Genomic DNA, 17,858 nt, shown 5'->3' with positions numbered 1-17,858 from the left:
TGCACCAAATAAGGAGACTAATAAAATTTCTAATTATGAAACTATTTTTCCTGTATTCCAAAAACTAAATGCGACATTTTGGCTTGCCATATTTTGTTGTTATTTTTGAGAAACAAATGCCAAAGTGAAATAATTGACAACATTCATAATCGACATTTGTTAAAATAAAATTGCTAGTGTATGGTTGCTTCTATTTTTTCTATTCTATTCTATTCTTAACTTTGTAGCTCATTATTCTCAAGTATAACACAGAGGGGGGGCGAGAGAGAGAGAAAGAGAGAGAAAGAGAGAGAGAGAGAGAGAGAGAGAGAGAGAGAGAGAGAGAGAGAGAGAGAGAAGGCTAGCTCAACTGTCCTCAAAGTAAAATACAAATATACAAATAGATTATCATTAGCCACATTTGTTGTTCGGGAGACTATTCGGTGTCGAAAGGAGAAATACTGTATATCTTTAGAGCATTTCGGCCAACAAAACTGTATGTGTAAACACGCAGTACGCCTGCGCAGCCCCAGAATTCCGGAAGCTGACTTGTCAGTGTTGTTTTGGAAGTTGACAGGCACGTGAGCCGCCGTCGTCATCGGGAGAGCGAACTGTCGACATGGCGGCTGATACTCTTCCCAAGGTACTGAAAAATATCCAACATCTGAAAAGCGTTTCTGTTCAAAAGTTTTCCTGGTTGTCTAGCTTTAACTTTTGTCGAGATGAAGTCACTGTGTTTATCCAAGGCGCTGGTTCCGCCCTGCTCGTTAAATCACCGCAGGTTAGCTGACGAGCTGCTAGCGTTAGCCGCTGGCTAGCTGTGTTGTGTTAGCTGCACAGCGACACCAGCCCACCACCTCCTACAAGAACATGCCACGAAAGCAACCAGTCTGCCTTTAGCTCATAACCCACAGCTGTAGCTAACTTGTGTAAACTGACGGACCATGGCCGCCACTGTTCTCGTCTTCTAATGTACAACATGACTTGTATGTTCCTACTTAAAATGCTAACATTTAACATTAGCATTAGCTCACTAGTTAGGAAGCTAACATTAGTAGACACAGTGGGGGCCCAGTAAGTCAGACATTTCAGTTAACCAACTACGTTCAGTCCGCTTGTAAACCGCCAGCCAGTGTTTTCAGGTGGCCGGTTAGCTGTCTGAATGAAAACGTCAGGTCTCACTGTATTTAGCCAGGTCGTGACACTGCAGTTTACTACGAATCAGTGGGTGACATTCAATCAGTGTTGGCTAATGGCTAGCTGGATAGCAAACAAAGTTTAACTTCTGGTTTTATCTACACGGTATTGCCATCAGTATAACACTTAACATTTTTCGATGTTGGATCAAAATACATGCATTTAGTTGTAGCTACCTGCTGGTAACATACTGTCTTTCTTGTAGGTTATTTATGAACACGACGGAGTGTTCATACATTCAAACAGTGATGATGACGGCATCGAGCAAGATTTACTGCTTTCTGGTTCCCTTCGGATAGTTGACAAGGTAATGCTAACGTTACATGGTATTAACTGTGTCCCTGTGATATCTACGGATCACACAGGGATATTATTTGATGTTTAAGTTGTGCATCTTTTATTATTGGAGGTTGTAGATTTTTCCACAAAACTTATCATTCAGTCATTACTGTAGCTTTCCCAGCTCCATGAATCTCCACTTTGCTGTTCCTGTGTTGTTGCTAGTAAAAAAGAAAGCCATATAAGCTACAACAATTTTAGAAATAGAAACTAGGAAGTGAAAGAAATTATAAAGTCTACAGTATGTGCAGTGAAAAGTTAACTAAATAAAATATGGAGTAACAGTTCTGTTGCATGATGGTGCACATGCAGGTTACACTGTACACACATCACATATGGTTGGTTTGCTGGTGTGCTTGGTATAACCAAACCTGTTGACTGCATTATCTTCTCCGCACTGTCAGGATGGGGAAATCGTTGTGGAGTACAAACCTTTGGAAGACACTGTTGACACATCAAACATGCTGTGTGCTGGCAAGGTTTGTCTCAGTTTACCATCTTGATTTTTAACATTACAGTTCAACTCCCAGCTTATGCTATTTGACTGTAGACATCCACTTAGCTTAGTGCATTGTTAGTATTTTGTAATTATTTACAGGGAGTGACGGCATTGTAGGAAACTCAGCTTTTTCAGACACCAACCACAGTGGCAGGTGGATTCCAAAATTCAGTAGTTGCTTCTGCATTTGGCCAAATGGATGTTAAGAATGCAAATGAAACTGGAAATGTTAGTTTGTTACCTACTTAGCTGTCTGGTAGAGTGCACAAATTCTCAGGCCACAATCCAACCTAGTTCAGCATTTGACTGGTGGCCGGTCATAATTTCACTTCCTTGTTGTAGATGGCAGCAATTAGACAGTTGTAAAAGCACCCTGTCCGACATCTGGACCTGTGCACAACTCAGCAGAGATGGTGCTCACAATTCAGCTCCCCTTCCCACATAGATTTGTAGAGTCTACAAGGGAGAAAATTTAAAAATTGAGTTTCTGTGTGTTGGTTAGGACTCCAGTTCTGTCATGGAATGGGCCCAGTGTCCGGGCGAGAGGTCCCACCAGCTGCTGGAGGCTCAGCAGAGCTACGAGACAGAGTGGGATATGGTCAACGCTGTCTCCTTCAAGAGGAAAACCTGTACAAATGGAGAAGGTGGGTTTTCATCATCTTCCTCTGCCATTTTTAAACCCGTTCTAACAACTGCAGGGTGAGAAATTATATGTTCAATTAATGCACTGTTGGCACGGATTCATTTTAGTTCTTCCTCACTTCCTGCAGTGCATTATTTATATTTTATCACTCAAATATTTTGATTATTTCCAGTACACAAGATCTGGTGTAATTATCCATGGTTCTGTTTACAATGAATGCCTATGCACTAGAAACCTGGCTTGGACTCCTGACTCTCCAGGAAAGGAAAGTGGATAAGATGTTTCATGTTTCACTGAGTATCAACAGTTCATTCTGAAAATCCCAGGGTGCTAATACTGTTTTACTATTTTGATTGGGTGGACATCAATTAAACACTTTCTCAACAATAGTACAAAAAAGCTACCCATAATGCTGTTTAGCATGAAGGGATAGTAGAATAACATAATAACAGAAAATGACCAAAATGTGATGTTAGTCTTGCATCCAGCATCACTGTAGTGAAAGCGCTTGGCTGCTAAACTGCTTTCTGGTTTTGTTTGGGATCCTTCCTCAGGCGCTCTGAACCACAGTCATGAGAGGAGCAGGTGGGCGTTCAGCTTCAGCGTCAGTGACCTCAGGTCCATCACCATGAAGGAGGAGGGCTGGTCCTACCTGGTCTTCAAGCTGAAAGAGTCGTCCGCCTCCCTGCCGGTGCTCCACTTCCACCAGGGCGGCAGCACCGAGTTCCTGGACAGCCTCAGGAGATTCGCTCTGCTCAGCGAGTGAGTAGCGTACAACAGACCGAACTAGCCAGTGTGTGTCCTCCTGCTCACATTCAGCACCACACTGCACTTCAGGACGCAGAGTCTCAATTTACGAGGCACATTGTTCTTCTTCAGTGGTACATTGAAAGTGGCAAGATGACAAACTGACTTAATCTTGATTGGTTAGACATTAGAGAAATACTACCGGGAAAATAGAAGAGTAAAAATCTACAGCTGCAGTCTGCAGCGGAGTTGGTATGGATAATAGTTGTGAACGTTTTACTCGTATTTGGGTGGATATTTAATGTGATGGTCAACTGTGATATTATATACATTTTAATATTTGAAGCCAGGTTTCCCGAGGCTTTAAGTCAGGTGTGTGTGTGTATGTGTTGTAAATCAGGTGCATCAAATATTGCACACTGCTGCCTGTATTACAATTGTTGTCCAGCAGAGGGAACTTTAAAATCCATTAAATTTGTATTAGTATTCACCCTTAACACACAAAGATAGATTCATATTTTTTTACCTATTTGAAGTCGTCTTCAGTCTGTATCAATAACTCTTGTATGAAGGATAAATGAACAGTCCTATCATTTATTTATTTTATTTAAATTTGTTGATATACCTGCCGTAACAAGTAGTTGAGTTTAAATTTTTTCCCCTTCTGATACACTACAGTTATTCTAATGTGTCATTTATATGCTAATTCGAGTGATTTACATACAGTCAAAAGCAAAGGGATTCTCAGTCTCTACTCATCTGTCCGGCTGTCTGATGTACGGTGGACTGTTCTCTTTTCCCTCTGAACCAAATATCATGTTAGATTATTTTCTGGTGGACACGGGCAATGTGTTTCTCTATCTCAGTGCAGATAGCTGTTATTAAAGTTCTTATCAAAGCCTTTCATAATGAAATTGTCTGGATTAAGTGCCGGGCATTTTCAGGCGCAGAAAACCAACAGCTGGTGACGTTCTGCTGCAGCTCTGTCTCCTGTTCGGCCGGGTTGTCTTCTCTTAGAGGTTAAAGTCTACAGAGTTGAATGAAGTGGAAGACTGAAGCTGTTAACTCTGGTTTTCTGGTTCTGAAAAAGGCATAAAATGTAATTCGTTATGAAAACTCAAAGCCTCAAAAGTCCTTGGATACAGTTTAAGGAATAATCCAGCCTACAACACTTTTACACTGTTAAAAAACAGCTATTGGTGATGTACTTTGCATTTACTTAGCTAGTTTAATAGGAGAAAAAATGTAGCCTAATCTATCTAAATCATCAATAGCAAACATCAGTTTTTGGTGTCAGTCCCTCAGAATCAAAGAGCGAGGGCTTCTTTCTAGAGCCGCCATTTTGCACCAAGAGACGCTCAACAATCATACAGGGAGAAATCCATCGTAGAGGAGGCAGAGATTGCATTTTGATTAATGCCCTTTCTGGATTGGAGAAACTCTCACTGTCTCACTGTTGCTATCACTCTCTCTCTCTCTGCCTACGTATATAACCCACAGCTGAATGCAACAAGTTCACGCCCGTTCTCATGGGGTTGTCGAAAGGTGACAAAAGCCAAGTACAGCCGTGGGAAGTGTAGGAAATCACTAACTCAAGTAGAAGTTGACGAGGCAGGTTGACGGAGAGTGGGTTCACCAAAAATTACAATAACTCACAATACTACATCACAAAATAACTCCTGGAATTAACTGAACATCACAGATTGATATGGCAGTGTAAGAGTATTTGAGGCTGAATTTTCCTTTAAATAAAGCTTTTTAAATTCAGTTGTAGAGGTCTTAAAAATGCTGTTGTTGTTGTTTTTTTTAAGAAAAATCAGCCCAGACACACACACCTATATTTTGATAAAGTCTATAGGTGTATTCAGTTTCACACAGCAAAATAGGTCTTAAAGTTCTTACTAACAGGCATTAGTACTGGCAGACATCCTGTAACTGACTGTCTAAGAGATGAATTACATTGCTCTCCGTTGTATGATAAATGATAAATAAATGATGAATGAATTTTATTTATAGAGCACTTTTCATACAAGGACAGTAACTCAAAGTGCTTTACAGGATGGCAAAAGAAAACCGATAAAAGTGACATAGTATCCAGTCAATATACTTAAAAAAAAAAACAGGGAAATTAAAGAATGGGGAGAGAGAACAGGATGTACAGAGAAATCACATCAAAGAAACAATAAAATTGGCAAAGCAAAAGTAGACAGTATTACTATTTGTAAGCTAAGGTAAACAAGTATGTTTTCAATTTTTGTTTAAAAATATGGAGTGAGTGTGCCACTTTAATACCTAAAGGTAAGCTATTCCACAGTTTTGGGGCATAGTGGGAGAAAGCAGCCTCTCCAATTTTCTTGCTGACCTTGGGAATGTTTAAGAGAGAGCCATCTGAGGACCTGAGGGCTCGTGTAGGGACATAAAACGATAAACTGTGTGAAATATAATAAACTGTGTGAAATATATGAGAGATCCTGTATGGTTCTCGCCATCAGCTACCATCCATGTCTACCATGTAGCCTGAATGCACAGTGATAGAGAACTGAATATACATATATTTACAGTCACATGGAGAGTCTACTGTGTGCTGTATGTCCGGTGTGTGTCCAGGTGTCAGTACACACAGTGTTATCTGTCAATATCTTTCTGCACCAATATCTCCAAGATGAATTCCCTTTCATTTATTGTATTTGGTGAATAAAGCGGTTCAGATCCGGGGGGACGCACTGGGCCTCAATTAGAATCACAGTTACTGGTGTTTACCTGTAAATATGCTCATGTCTGTTTTGCGCATTTTGTGTTTTGAAGGGCTCCAGATGATGAAACGTGTCTTCTGGTCAGCACCCCCAACAAGGCCCTGTCCCAGTCCTTTGAGAACCTTCTGGACGACAACAACTACGGCCTCGTTCATGTAAGGAGCTAAAATCATCACACTTAGCTACTGTAAACACAAAGTCTGTACTGCTAAACACATTTTGGCTTTTTGTATCTCTTCCTTGAAAGTTGGCATGGCACTTAGGTGTTGAGTGAGTTTCATCGCCCTCAGGCTTTGGAGACTTGTCAGAAACTCAGTGTGTAATTTCAAAGATTCATGGGCGTGGGTGAGAAAGCAAATGTTCTCCAATCTTTTGAAACTTTAGTTTTAGCAGCGATGTCCACTGAGCCTGGGATTGATTCATTTAAAGTGATGTTGAGCTTTGGTAGTGTCTTGGGTTGTGTCTCTTCCTCCATGATAAAATCCCCAAATCAGTGATTCTGTTCTCTGTTGCTCCGGTAGAGGAGACTGGAGAATTGTGTTTTTTTTTCTCTCTCCATTCACTGCCATTGTATGGAGGAACAGTCTGAATATCACACTTCTACAATATTGCTCAATTGTGGTTAAGTGAATCGCTTTCTTTATGTTTATTAAACCTTTCAGTTTGTGTAACACCGAAATCTGGTCGGAGGAAACTTATGCCGAAGGAATGAAGGAAATAATACATTTATCAATAATTGTAAATAGGCGAAAAAAGGTGGGAGACTGGACTTTGACAAAACAGATTCTGCCAATATGTAAAAAACAAGTCTCTCACTTTTTTTTGCCTATTTCCAATCATTGATAATCATCACTCTTAACATCAACATCATTTTAAGAAGTCACTGTTTGTCTCCAGCAGAAGTTGAAGAAGGATCCGTACGTGACGACGCTGGGCGGCTTCTCCAAAGTCACCAACTACATATACGATGCTTTCCGGGGATCGGAGGAGCAGCACCAGCGCCCCCCGGAGGAGATGGCCGACCTGCTGGGGGAGGTCATCCCAGGACTGGAGATCAACCAGCAGGAGGAGCCCGGCTTCGAGGTCATCACCAGGGTGAGAGGAGGGCCGCTTTTCTCAAACTGCCAGTACCTTTTTACATTAAAGCCAAATGGGGAGCAGCTGCAAGGTGGATGGAAAATGGCTGTGCAAATTACACTGACTGGTCTAATGGGGGTGCTATAATTTAAGGTCAAAACTCGGGCATCATTGAATCGATTGGAGGGATGATCTTGTTGCTGATTGGCCCAATGGGTGCCTGCATCATTCATGAGGGACGACATGTTTACATTTTATTTGTCTTTGCCGCTGTCAGATTGACCTGGGCCCCCGGCCGGAGGTGCAGCGGAGGGGGCCGCTGTCTGCAGAGGACTGGGCCAGGCATCAGGATCCAGAGGGACGGATGCTGAACGTCCCTCGTCTCAAGCAAGTCATCTTCAAAGGGGCATGTTGAATTTATTATTAAACATCTTTACCAGCCGGGGTATGGGTCAAATCACTTTCAGTTCACTCAACTCTGGGTTTTTTTGCGGGGTATTTTATTTTAGTTCTTCAAAATTACATCAAATTTCTAGGTTATTAATAATTAATGTTATTATTATAATTTTTCACTACAACTATGATTATTTGGTTTTTTTTTACTACCCTTCCACTAGTAGATTTTAGGTTTATAAATTTAATAGTTTGTACAATTGTGATATAAGCAACACATGGTGCCACGGCCGGGTGGGGTGGGGGACGGGATATTTGATACCGTGGAAAATATTGTGATATCCACGAAATATTACAATATTCGAATATTGAATATCGGCCCAAGCAGTAACAAACTCACTAGAGACCGTAAAAATTGACCAGCGTGTGGCTGGTGGCTGGTGGTCATTTCCCACCTTAACTGCAATAAGCAATGAATGAACGAGAACTATTGATATTCATTCTCAATAATTTCATCATAGCTTCGATAGACTAACAGTTTTTCTCCTTTTTGAATTTTGAAAAAACAAAAGTCCCCTTGCTGAACTGATTCAATTGAAAATGATTTGACCCTTCCCACATTATTAATATCCGTTGTGTTGAATTTTCTGCCTGTCGTGTATTTGCTGTTGGGGTTTCCTCTGGATCATCAGGGACTCATGTGTCTTTACTGTTGTTTAATCTGCAGGGACTTTGTCACGCGGTGAGGAAGGAGGCGTGGAAGTTTCTGCTGGGATATTTCCCCTGGGACAGCAGCCTGGAGGAGAGGAAGGCCTTACAGAGAGCCAAAACGTACGGCTCCATAGACTGCGGTTCACAACTATCACTTTATTTAATTGGCAGGAATACCGTATTTCCTCTAATAGTGGCCAATTAAAAGCCGGGTCTCCGATAATGGCCGGGGGCGTGGTCGACACGAACAAATAAAGGCCGGCCCCAAATACAGGCCGGGGGAAAAAAACAAAGGAAAAAACAACGGTGGATACCAGTAAACTCCTGGTGCCTGGCAGAAGTCTCTGGAGCATGCCGTCGTCGATTACCGTAATTATCGTAATGCATTGCAGTAACAAAAAAACGGCTACCTAACGAACCCCAACAGAAGCAGATCAGAAAACAAGGAGACTAAAATATGAGCAAATATACTTATACATATACTACATCAAACAGAGGGAATTAAAAATAAAGGCCTGTCTCTAATATAAGCCTGCTTCCAATAAAGGCCTGGTACCCTCTGCAGTTGAGGTAAATAAAGGCCCGGGCCAATATTAGAGGAATTATGGTATGCTTATCTCCATTGGTTCCTATGCAGTAGGGCTGAAAGATATCGACAAAGAATTTGTGATTTAAACTACGATTCATATCACAAGTTTTTTTTGCCCTAAACTTTTTAGAACCTTAAAATTGTTTTAAAAAAAAAAAAGTGAAAGTCTGGTCACAAGGCCACACTGTCCAGTAGCCATTTCCCCTTTGATACAGAAGTATGAATTGTATTGATAAAGTTAAATTTATCATTATTTTGTCTACAAGTTGGTACTGTTTTTGTCAGAGCGCAACCTATCAGTCTGAGTTTTACTTCTGGATGAATTGAAGTAGATGATAAGCAGAAAATATGGGAATTGAATTTGATTATTGACTGGAAGTATTGGGGGGGTGGAGGGGGCGGGGGGGGGGGACTCTCCTGTCCCTCTGTCTCGATACAAACATGACTATATGTTTTATTTAGTTTTATACCCACTGTCATTTCACATATTGTAATATTTGTTGTTAAAAATTATTTTCAGCTGTAGACTGATTATGGCCTAGTTGCGTTTATCACCCACTCAGTATCCACATACGTAATTTTGAACAACCAAAATTTTCAAATCCAGTCAAGAAATTGAGATCTGGACAGAATTTGAAATAGAAAACGTGTAGGAACCCTTTATATCATACTGATAGACAAATTATGTTGTTGAATATTATATGCTAGTTATCATAGAAAACGTCTCTCTATAATGTTCTCTCCCTTTGCTTCAAAGTGACGAATACTTCAGGATGAAGCTGCAGTGGAAGTCGGTCAGCGAGGAGCAGGAGAGGAGAAACTCCAGGTTAAGAGACTACAGGAGTCTGATAGGTGAGGCTGGACTCAGCTGCTCTGTAAAATGATGCTTTCACAAGAGTCCGCCTGCAACATGTGGGACAGGTCAGGAGGGAAATGTGTCTTTTGAAGCCAAATCTTAACAGAGCCATGCTGCAGTAGTTAACCTGCTAATGCAAATCTAATGCCAGAAAAAACGCTTAAAAAAGCGAGTTAATCACCTTGGTTGTAATATTTAAAATTCAGCTGTAGCACAGAGATTTGATGCTATTTGAGATTTTGAGTTTCAAACCAACAATTTTCCTGTTACACACCAGTTTTTTTTTTTTTTGTGTGTGATGTTTTATTGTTATTGTATCAGGGCGTCATTGTAAAAGAGGGCATCCGCTCTCAATTGACCACCCTGAATAAATAAAGGTAAATAAAAATAATAGTTTCTCTAACCTTTTGGACTGTCTGCCCTGCTGGTGTTTCCAGAGAAAGACGTGAACCGAACAGACAGAACGAACCGGTTCTACGAAGGCATCGACAACCCCGGCCTGGTCCTCCTCCACGACATCCTGATGACGTACTGCATGTACGACTTCGACCTGGGTGAGAGTTACATAAGTCCTCTCTTTTATTTGTATGTGCAGCATTGAAATCAGCTCTCCTATGAGATAGATTCAATTATTATTAGTAATGACAACCTGCATGCAAGATATAGAATTCGTGCTCAACGCCAGAATAATACACTGATGTAATTGTGAGATTTTGTCCCAGTAATAAATATCTGAAGAGTTCTATTCCAAAACATTATCGATTTGTTGGAGAAAAAAAAAAACTCATTATCTCAAATTCTTCATTCAGTATCTTGAAAATATAGAGGATCCATACTCTAAAAGTACTTTAACCAAGGACTTTCATTGCCTGCTAAGCTTTTCTTGCTATCCATTATTTTGTCAGAGTGGCTCTTACTTTTTCTCTAAGTGAGTGGTAATAAAAGTCTTCCTTTCCTGCCTGTTAGTTCAGTTGTGAGTGAGCGTCTCCTCCTCCCTCCTGTCCAGGTTATGTCCAGGGAATGAGCGACCTCCTGTCCCCGATCCTCTATGTGATGGAGAATGAGGTGGACGCGTTCTGGTGTTTTGTCTCCTTCATGGACCAAATGGTAAGTAAAGGCCTAGCTTTGTTTTGTCTGCGGCTGGCTTTTAAATTTTGGTTGTGGCCGGTAAGTTTATCTCTTCTACCAGCCACATGAGCTGCAAACCAACAATCATTCAGATGTGCCATTGTAAGATATAAACTGTATTTTGCTGGTAAAAATGCTGGGTGAAATTAGCTGCTAAATTTATGGATTTACCAGGCATTGTGGCTGCTAGACATAGTTAGTATCCTGCCATATGTACAGTATGTTGCTTCCAAAAATAGCTTAGACCCCCTTTCTTCCACCTGGCATTAAAATTCATCCTCGGTGATCAGATTGTAATTGGATAGCGCAAAAAGGCGTAAAATCCAGGTGTAAACGCACCCAAGATACACTGAAAGATCCGATCCTCCAAACCAGCTCTGCAGCTGCTCAGAGACTCGTTTGACCACATTAACAACAAAGTCTAAATGCAATGCGTCTCCAATCCACATACAGCAACTATGTAAATGAGAATAAACTTTGACACGCAGTCAGGAAGTGAACACAAAACAAACAGCAGGCAAAAATGTATCGTCAGGATACTGATGGATGGGGAAAAGCAAGACGAGGTGTTTACTGTCAATTTTAATTTATTACGTTTATTGCATTTTGGCGAGGGAAAGAGAAATTGGATTTCAGTGTGTATACTGGAGACGCATTTTAGTGTCAGGTGTAAATATATTCCACCTACATCAGACACAGTGTGAAACCTAGACACAATGCGAATAGGAGACGCATAATTCCAGGTGGAAAAGGAAGCCCTTGTGTATCAGGAGGGCAGAGTGTTTTCACTTTCATCAGAGTGTAATCATGACGTGTGTGTGTGTGTGTGTGTGTGTGTGTGTGTGTGTGTGTTACAGCATCAGAACTTCGAGGAACAGATGCAGGGCATGAAGACTCAGCTGATTCAGCTCAGCACTCTGCTCAGGCTGCTGGACTCGGTCTTCTGGAACTACCTCGGTATGAAAAAACCTCCAAGATGGAGTCTGCAAGTCATGTGGTCATCTTGTGTTTTTGGGTGTATTCACATTGGTCTGCAGAACAACAGTAAAGACCCCCACACACACAGGATCATCTCTGCGTTTAATGAATTGAATGAATGAAAAATGAATTAATGCAGAGGTGATGATCCTGTGTGTGGGGGAATTTGTGAGAATGCAGTGGCTTGCATGTTTTTATCTATTTTTCTTATATTCATCTATGTTCCTGAAGAGTTTAACTTTCCTGACCCATCATAACTTAAAACACAGGTTGCTTATACCCCAGTCGTTAGGAATATTACAAATGTAAACCTTTTTACAGCTTTAAAACGCATGTTTAGCTGTGACATCCTGTCAGTCTTTATATCAGAAGGTCAGAAAATACATTTCAGCATGGAACAGAATGTCATTAATCCAGCGAGTCTCAAGGTAAACAAAGCCAGTAGTGAGGTGGCAGTGTTTCAAGACGTAACAAGTGAAAAGAGCAGTTTTGTGTCTTGGTCCTCTGACACTAACCACGCTCTGTGTTTTCCTTCCAGAGTCTCAGGATTCAGGTTACCTGTATTTCTGTTTCCGCTGGTTGCTGATCCGCTTCAAGAGGGAGCTCAGCTTCCAGGACGTCCTGCGACTCTGGGAGGTGAGCTGTCTTTCTGGTGTTGGATCTTGGATAAATTAAAGTATATGGACATTAGAGCTGCAACTAACGATTATTGTCATTATCGATTATTTTTCCGATTAATCATTTAGTCTATAAAATGTCAGAAATAATGACAAATGCCCATCACAAGTTCCCAGAGCCCAAAGTGATTTCTTACAGTTGCTTACTTAGTCTGACTAGTAGCCAAAAACAAACCCAAAGTATTCATTTTATATTAAACATAGAAAATCAGCAAATCTTAGCATTTTTTTGAAGCTGTAACCAGCACGTTTGGCATTTTTATTTGATAAAATGACTAAAACGATTAATCGATTATCAAAATTATAATGGAATGGCGGTTGCAGCTGACCGTTGGCCCTGTGTGTTGCTCGAGTGTCACTTACATGATGACAGTGTGTCAGATGCATAAGGCTGCTGTATCAGCACGCTTTTACTGTACAGAACCATGAACAAAATATAATGTAAAATACTAAAATAGAATATAAAATGTAATTTCTTCAAAGTAGTATACATAAATATGAATGGAACTTTGACCAGTCAGGTTGCTTGAAAGGAAGGAACTACCTGTTGTATGACTTTATACTTAGTAACAGCCGTGTGTGTTTTCCTCAGGTGATGTGGACAGGCTTGCCTTGCCAAAACTTCCATCTCCTGGTGTGCTGCGCCATCCTCGACTCAGAGAAACATAAAATCATGGAGGAGAACTACGGCTTCAATGAAATCCTCAAGGTAGATTGATCACGCCGCTTTAATGTGCGGCTGTTAGGATTTCTCTGTGGATCATCTACCGGTCTGTTCTGAAATTCCACGCCTCCTGAAGGAATAGAAAGGAAAAGGAATGAAAAGTATTGAAAATGTAGTCGTTAACTGCTCACCCCCATGTCAGTCTAAACTCCATTGAAGTTAGGCTTTTGTAGTTCCATTTTAGCCTTCTCCCAAATTATTGAAGTTAACGGGAACTTCTTTGTGTCGTTTTAAAAAAAGCCTTAAATGTCCAGCAAATTTCTCCAAGCAGCTTGTGCCATATAATCCAACTGTTTTATAGCCAAACGATTATATTGTGGGTCCAAAAGTCCTCATTATCTCCTATATTGTCCTCCACTATATTGCTTTGTCTGGCAGAAGTCAGAAGACTGTTCTTGCCCAAAAAAAAAAAACTTCTGCTGTAGAGTTGTAAACAGTCTTCTAACCGAGTGCTGTAGGATCCACATAAACAGGTGCATGATGGTTGATGCGTTGTAGAACAAAGCAGCATCAGCAGCAGTGTGAGCATCAAACGTAGTCTAGCTAGCTGGTGTGATTGGACTTCATTATTTGGGCTTTCTAATTCACCTACTTTGGCGAGACAGCGGGGTGTGGAGGTCTCTCCTGACGAAATCAAAGTGAAAAATCCTTTTAATGACAGACATGTGGGAAGGAAAATCAGAAAACACCTGAAGCCTGCGGTAACTCCTCTATAGTCGGATTCATAACAATTCTAATGACGTGGTTTTCCTTTTTTTAACAGCACATAAATGAACTTTCAATGAAGCTGGACATTGAAGAAATCCTTCACAAAGCAGAGGCCATCTGTCTGCAGATCAAGGGTTGTAAGGTACGTTCAAGAAGCCAGACGGTTTTGGTAGAACTCGTGCAAATGATGCAAAGTTGGACTGACATTTGCATAATATACAAAAGTGACAAAAGAACTGATGGTCTATTGACCAAAACGTTTTCTTTGTTGCACTTTTTTAGTTTTTGCACTGTTTTGTCCCTTTTGCATTCCATGTAAATAAATGTCGGTCCTTTTTTTGCTTACATTTGCCTCTTTGATTTCCTCCTTTTTGGCAGTGTGTGAGCTGTTGTTTTATTTTCATTATATAATCTAATCTAATAAATTGTGTAATGATGAAATAAATGATTTGTTGTCCGTCTTCCTCAGGATTTGCCTCATTCAATAAGCGACATCCTGGGCTTCGCCACAGGAGCGGGAGCTCCCAGGTCGGACCGGAGCGAGCGGGGGTCGCGGGGCTCGCCGCCCCCCGCCACACCCACACACCCACAGGAGGCCTTCTCCAACGGCCACGGACACTTGAGAGAAACCTCTCACAACGGCTGCAAAGTTGCCTTCATATCATAGTGAACAATCGATTTGAGCAGAGACTGACTCGGTGTCCGCCGCAGGATGACGACGCCACGCGATCCTGATCCCCGAGAAGAGAGATGAATAGAATGTAAAAAGGATTTAAGATTATTCAGAATCTTATTTTTGTAATTTCTTGTACCATATTGTCTTTCATTGAAATAGTCATTCCTTCTCTCTTGCTAATGGTGTTTTCTAAAGACGGGCAAAGAGCGTTGTATTGTAACCAATACAATTTCATTTCCCTTCACGCTATCTGAATCGTGCAGAATCGATTATGTGGATTGATGGACATTGGAAAAACTCCAAACACCCAGGTTCAACATTTTGTCCGATATTGTTTTTATAGTTGCTGACAACCTATATTGTCTTGATATTTTGTCACAATAAGGCCCGCTACAATTTTAATATGACAAACATCAACAACTTGTCAAGCTGCTCGCCCGGTGTATCAGAAAAGCTCCAACTATAGCCTCTTACTACATAACCTTCACTCAGTATTAATCAGCTAATGTTAAATCGGTCGTTCCATGTGCAATGGAATAAAGCATCATGCTAACGTGTCCCATGGAGAAGGAATTTCCCCCTAATGATGTGTAATGAAAATGTTGATTCATATTGTTTTTATATTGTGATGCTTATGAACTGAACCGGGTCACATGATCTACTGAAACCCAACACAAGCCGTGTCTTTTAAATCTTAATTTTATGCTTTGCTGTGAATATTTTCATTTCGTTGGGCATACGTGAAGAGTTTCATTCCAAAGTGAGAGATCCATAAAACTATTGCTTAATACTGAAGTTATCAGCTATCTGGTGCCTTTTACAAAAAGGAGTTTAAGCAGTTTAAAGGATGTTCATCTGTTTTTTTAAATGTTTAGCAGTGAGGACATGGTAGCGAGTTTTCCAATGGATGTTGAGCATTTTGGAATGAAACCGTTCACATTCACAGTTTTAAATCATCTTTCATTTCCTTTCATCGTGTTCTGCGATGCTTTGCTGCAGGATGAGAAAAGCAGGTTTAACCAGTTCTGATTTCAACTGTTCTCATCTAATGGAATCAACATTTTTGGGCAATAAAGCCATTGCAGGACTTGGGCATTTTTACCTGTCCTGGTGAATATGTGTGTAATCCTGTTATGGCAACGCACTGGTTTCACTTCAAAACCTTATTAGCCTTAAGGTTAGAGAAGCAGGCTTGTGTCTAGAGGGTCGCTGGTTTGAATCCCCAGATCCACTGGGAAAACCTGGAGGCGGAGTGGAGAAATGCCCTCCGCTCCCTTCACCACAGCCGAGGTGAAGGCACTTAACTTCAACCCCCAATTCCTCAGCATCAACAAAGGTCAGTCAGAGAATACAACTTGATAAAGAAATAAAGTAAAAAGAGCAGTGCAAAATAAAAATAACCATTAAGGCAAAAATAATAATGATTGAAAATGATTGTTCGTTGCAGATTAAGAGTTTAATTATCTCAAAGAGGAAATGAATGTACAGCAGAATAAACAGATGATGAACAAAGGCATCAGCATAAAAACACCATGGTATGTAAATTGCACCTCCCATTAAAACATTAACAATATTTGCAAAGATAATAAATCAAGTTCAAGGTGTGTGAAGATTAAAACCAAATTTTAACACTAATCACACCCTGCTGACCCAAGTCTGACATCACCAAAGAAAAAACAGACCCACATTTGCCAAACCACAGTCACGTGTTGACTGATGGATTTCAGAAACATCTAGAAAATGACTATTTCTGTTATTCAAATCCATCCACCATTCATGAATTTCTGCAAAAATGTCAGGAGCCCATGTGACAGGAGACATTTCTCAGCCGTCTTCCTCTGCAATTGAAGAACACACACACCTCTTCCTGCGGCGTGGTTCTGCTTTAAACCGCAGGGTGCGCGCGGCTCCGAGTGGCATTTCAGCCCCTTTCAAGTGTGTGATGGACGTCAGGACGCGGCGGCCCGGTGACAGTCCGCAGCCCCCCCCACCCCCCTCCTCTCCTTTGATGGAAGACATTTGGAGACGCCTTGTGCGTAAAGCCGGAGCAGACGGAGGGAGGGAGGGAGGGAGGGAGGTATCACTTGCAATCAGCTCATAAAGTCGCTTCACAATTAGAACAAAGCCGCCCGGGCCCCGTCCGCCGGCTCACCGCGCTTTCATTTCCTGTGCGGCAGGAAATTGCCTCGGCGCACCGGTGATAGCCGTGACTTATCAGCCAGCCATCTCCCTGGGTTTTATTAAAGCGGAGGCTGCTTTGTGCGGACGGATGCCTGTCCTGTCATTCATCCATCCTCACCTGGAAACACCGCGCGCCGCTCTGAATGGGGCGAGACGGGAGGCTCCGGAGGCAGCAGCAACATTCATAGTCCCATTCACAGGCAAACACGAACACACGCCTCCTCACAGCAACACATATACTCATTTGGTTTATTTGCACAAATTATGAAAGCATTGGGAAAAAAAGGAGGAGGCAACAAATACAAACTTGAGAGACAAAAAACCCTGAGAGGCTTCTAAAAACCTCGAAAGAGAAAACCTCAAGATAACATATAATAGGCTACTGAAATACAAATGAAAACAAAACAAGGAGGAGAAGACGGGCAAAACCAACAAAATGGTTAAATTCCAAATAAAACGAATGAATTGAGAGTTTGGTCATGACTAATAGGCAGATTTAGAGAATTTGGAGGATGGACTAAAGTTAAAATCATCAACAAGCAGCTACAGACACACTGCCCCTCCCTCCAGGGAGACACAATGGAATAATGAATTGTCAGGAATTGAAAATAAATTGTTTCAGTAAGTGAGGGTCAAAGGATTTTCCCAGAGGGTTTTGAATTATACAGAAAAGCCGTGAAACCTCTGATGAACGGCTGCCTGCCTGCTGTGATGAACTGCAGTAAACATTCTCCTCAGCTGCAGCTTTTATTCACATCACTAGAACAAGAGATTTTTCCCCACATCTTCTAACACTTTGGTTCCAACAGCATACAGCCATGTATGTGTGTGTGTGTGTGTGCCAGTATGGTCAATAGAAACCCTGGTACACACACACACACACAGACACAGGTTCTGGTGTCTAACAGACGTCGTTCAGGCGTCTTCTGTCTCGAGTTCCTCCCATATTTCATGTCAGTTTCCACTTGTCATCCATCTAACAAGCAGTAGAGTTTCCACCGGA

General features: G+C 41.3%; 1 protein-coding gene across 2 annotated transcripts; it reads left to right on the top strand.

Annotated features, from left to right (window-relative positions):
• The first annotated feature begins 524 nt into the window (after positions 1 to 524).
• On the top strand, positions 525 to 15,789 carry tbc1d15 (TBC1 domain family, member 15). 2 transcript variants are annotated; one of them, XM_071904697.2, is made up of 17 exons: positions 525 to 622; positions 1,382 to 1,483; positions 1,920 to 1,994; positions 2,517 to 2,658; positions 3,212 to 3,419; positions 6,210 to 6,312; positions 7,058 to 7,252; positions 7,512 to 7,640; positions 8,355 to 8,458; positions 9,685 to 9,779; positions 10,221 to 10,337; positions 10,790 to 10,890; positions 11,769 to 11,868; positions 12,428 to 12,525; positions 13,159 to 13,275; positions 14,054 to 14,140; positions 14,468 to 15,789. In XM_071904697.2, the coding sequence occupies exons 1-17, from the start codon at positions 599 to 601 to the stop codon at positions 14,663 to 14,665; spliced, it is 1,995 nt and encodes a 664-aa protein (XP_071760798.2). In that variant the 5' UTR covers positions 525 to 598; the 3' UTR covers positions 14,666 to 15,789. The 2 variants fall into 2 exon arrangements, with proteins under 2 accessions (XP_071760798.2, XP_071760797.2); XM_071904696.2 differs by having other exon boundaries at positions 7,055 to 7,252.
• Positions 15,790 to 17,858: the final 2,069 nt, after the last annotated feature.

Source organism: Centroberyx gerrardi, chromosome 4 (assembly GCF_048128805.1).
Source record: "Centroberyx gerrardi isolate f3 chromosome 4, fCenGer3.hap1.cur.20231027, whole genome shotgun sequence".
In the NCBI taxonomy this organism is placed as follows: domain Eukaryota; kingdom Metazoa; phylum Chordata; class Actinopteri; order Beryciformes; family Berycidae; genus Centroberyx; species Centroberyx gerrardi.
The sequence above is the reverse complement of the archived record's forward strand: the minus strand, read 5'-3'. Positions and strand labels throughout refer to the sequence as shown.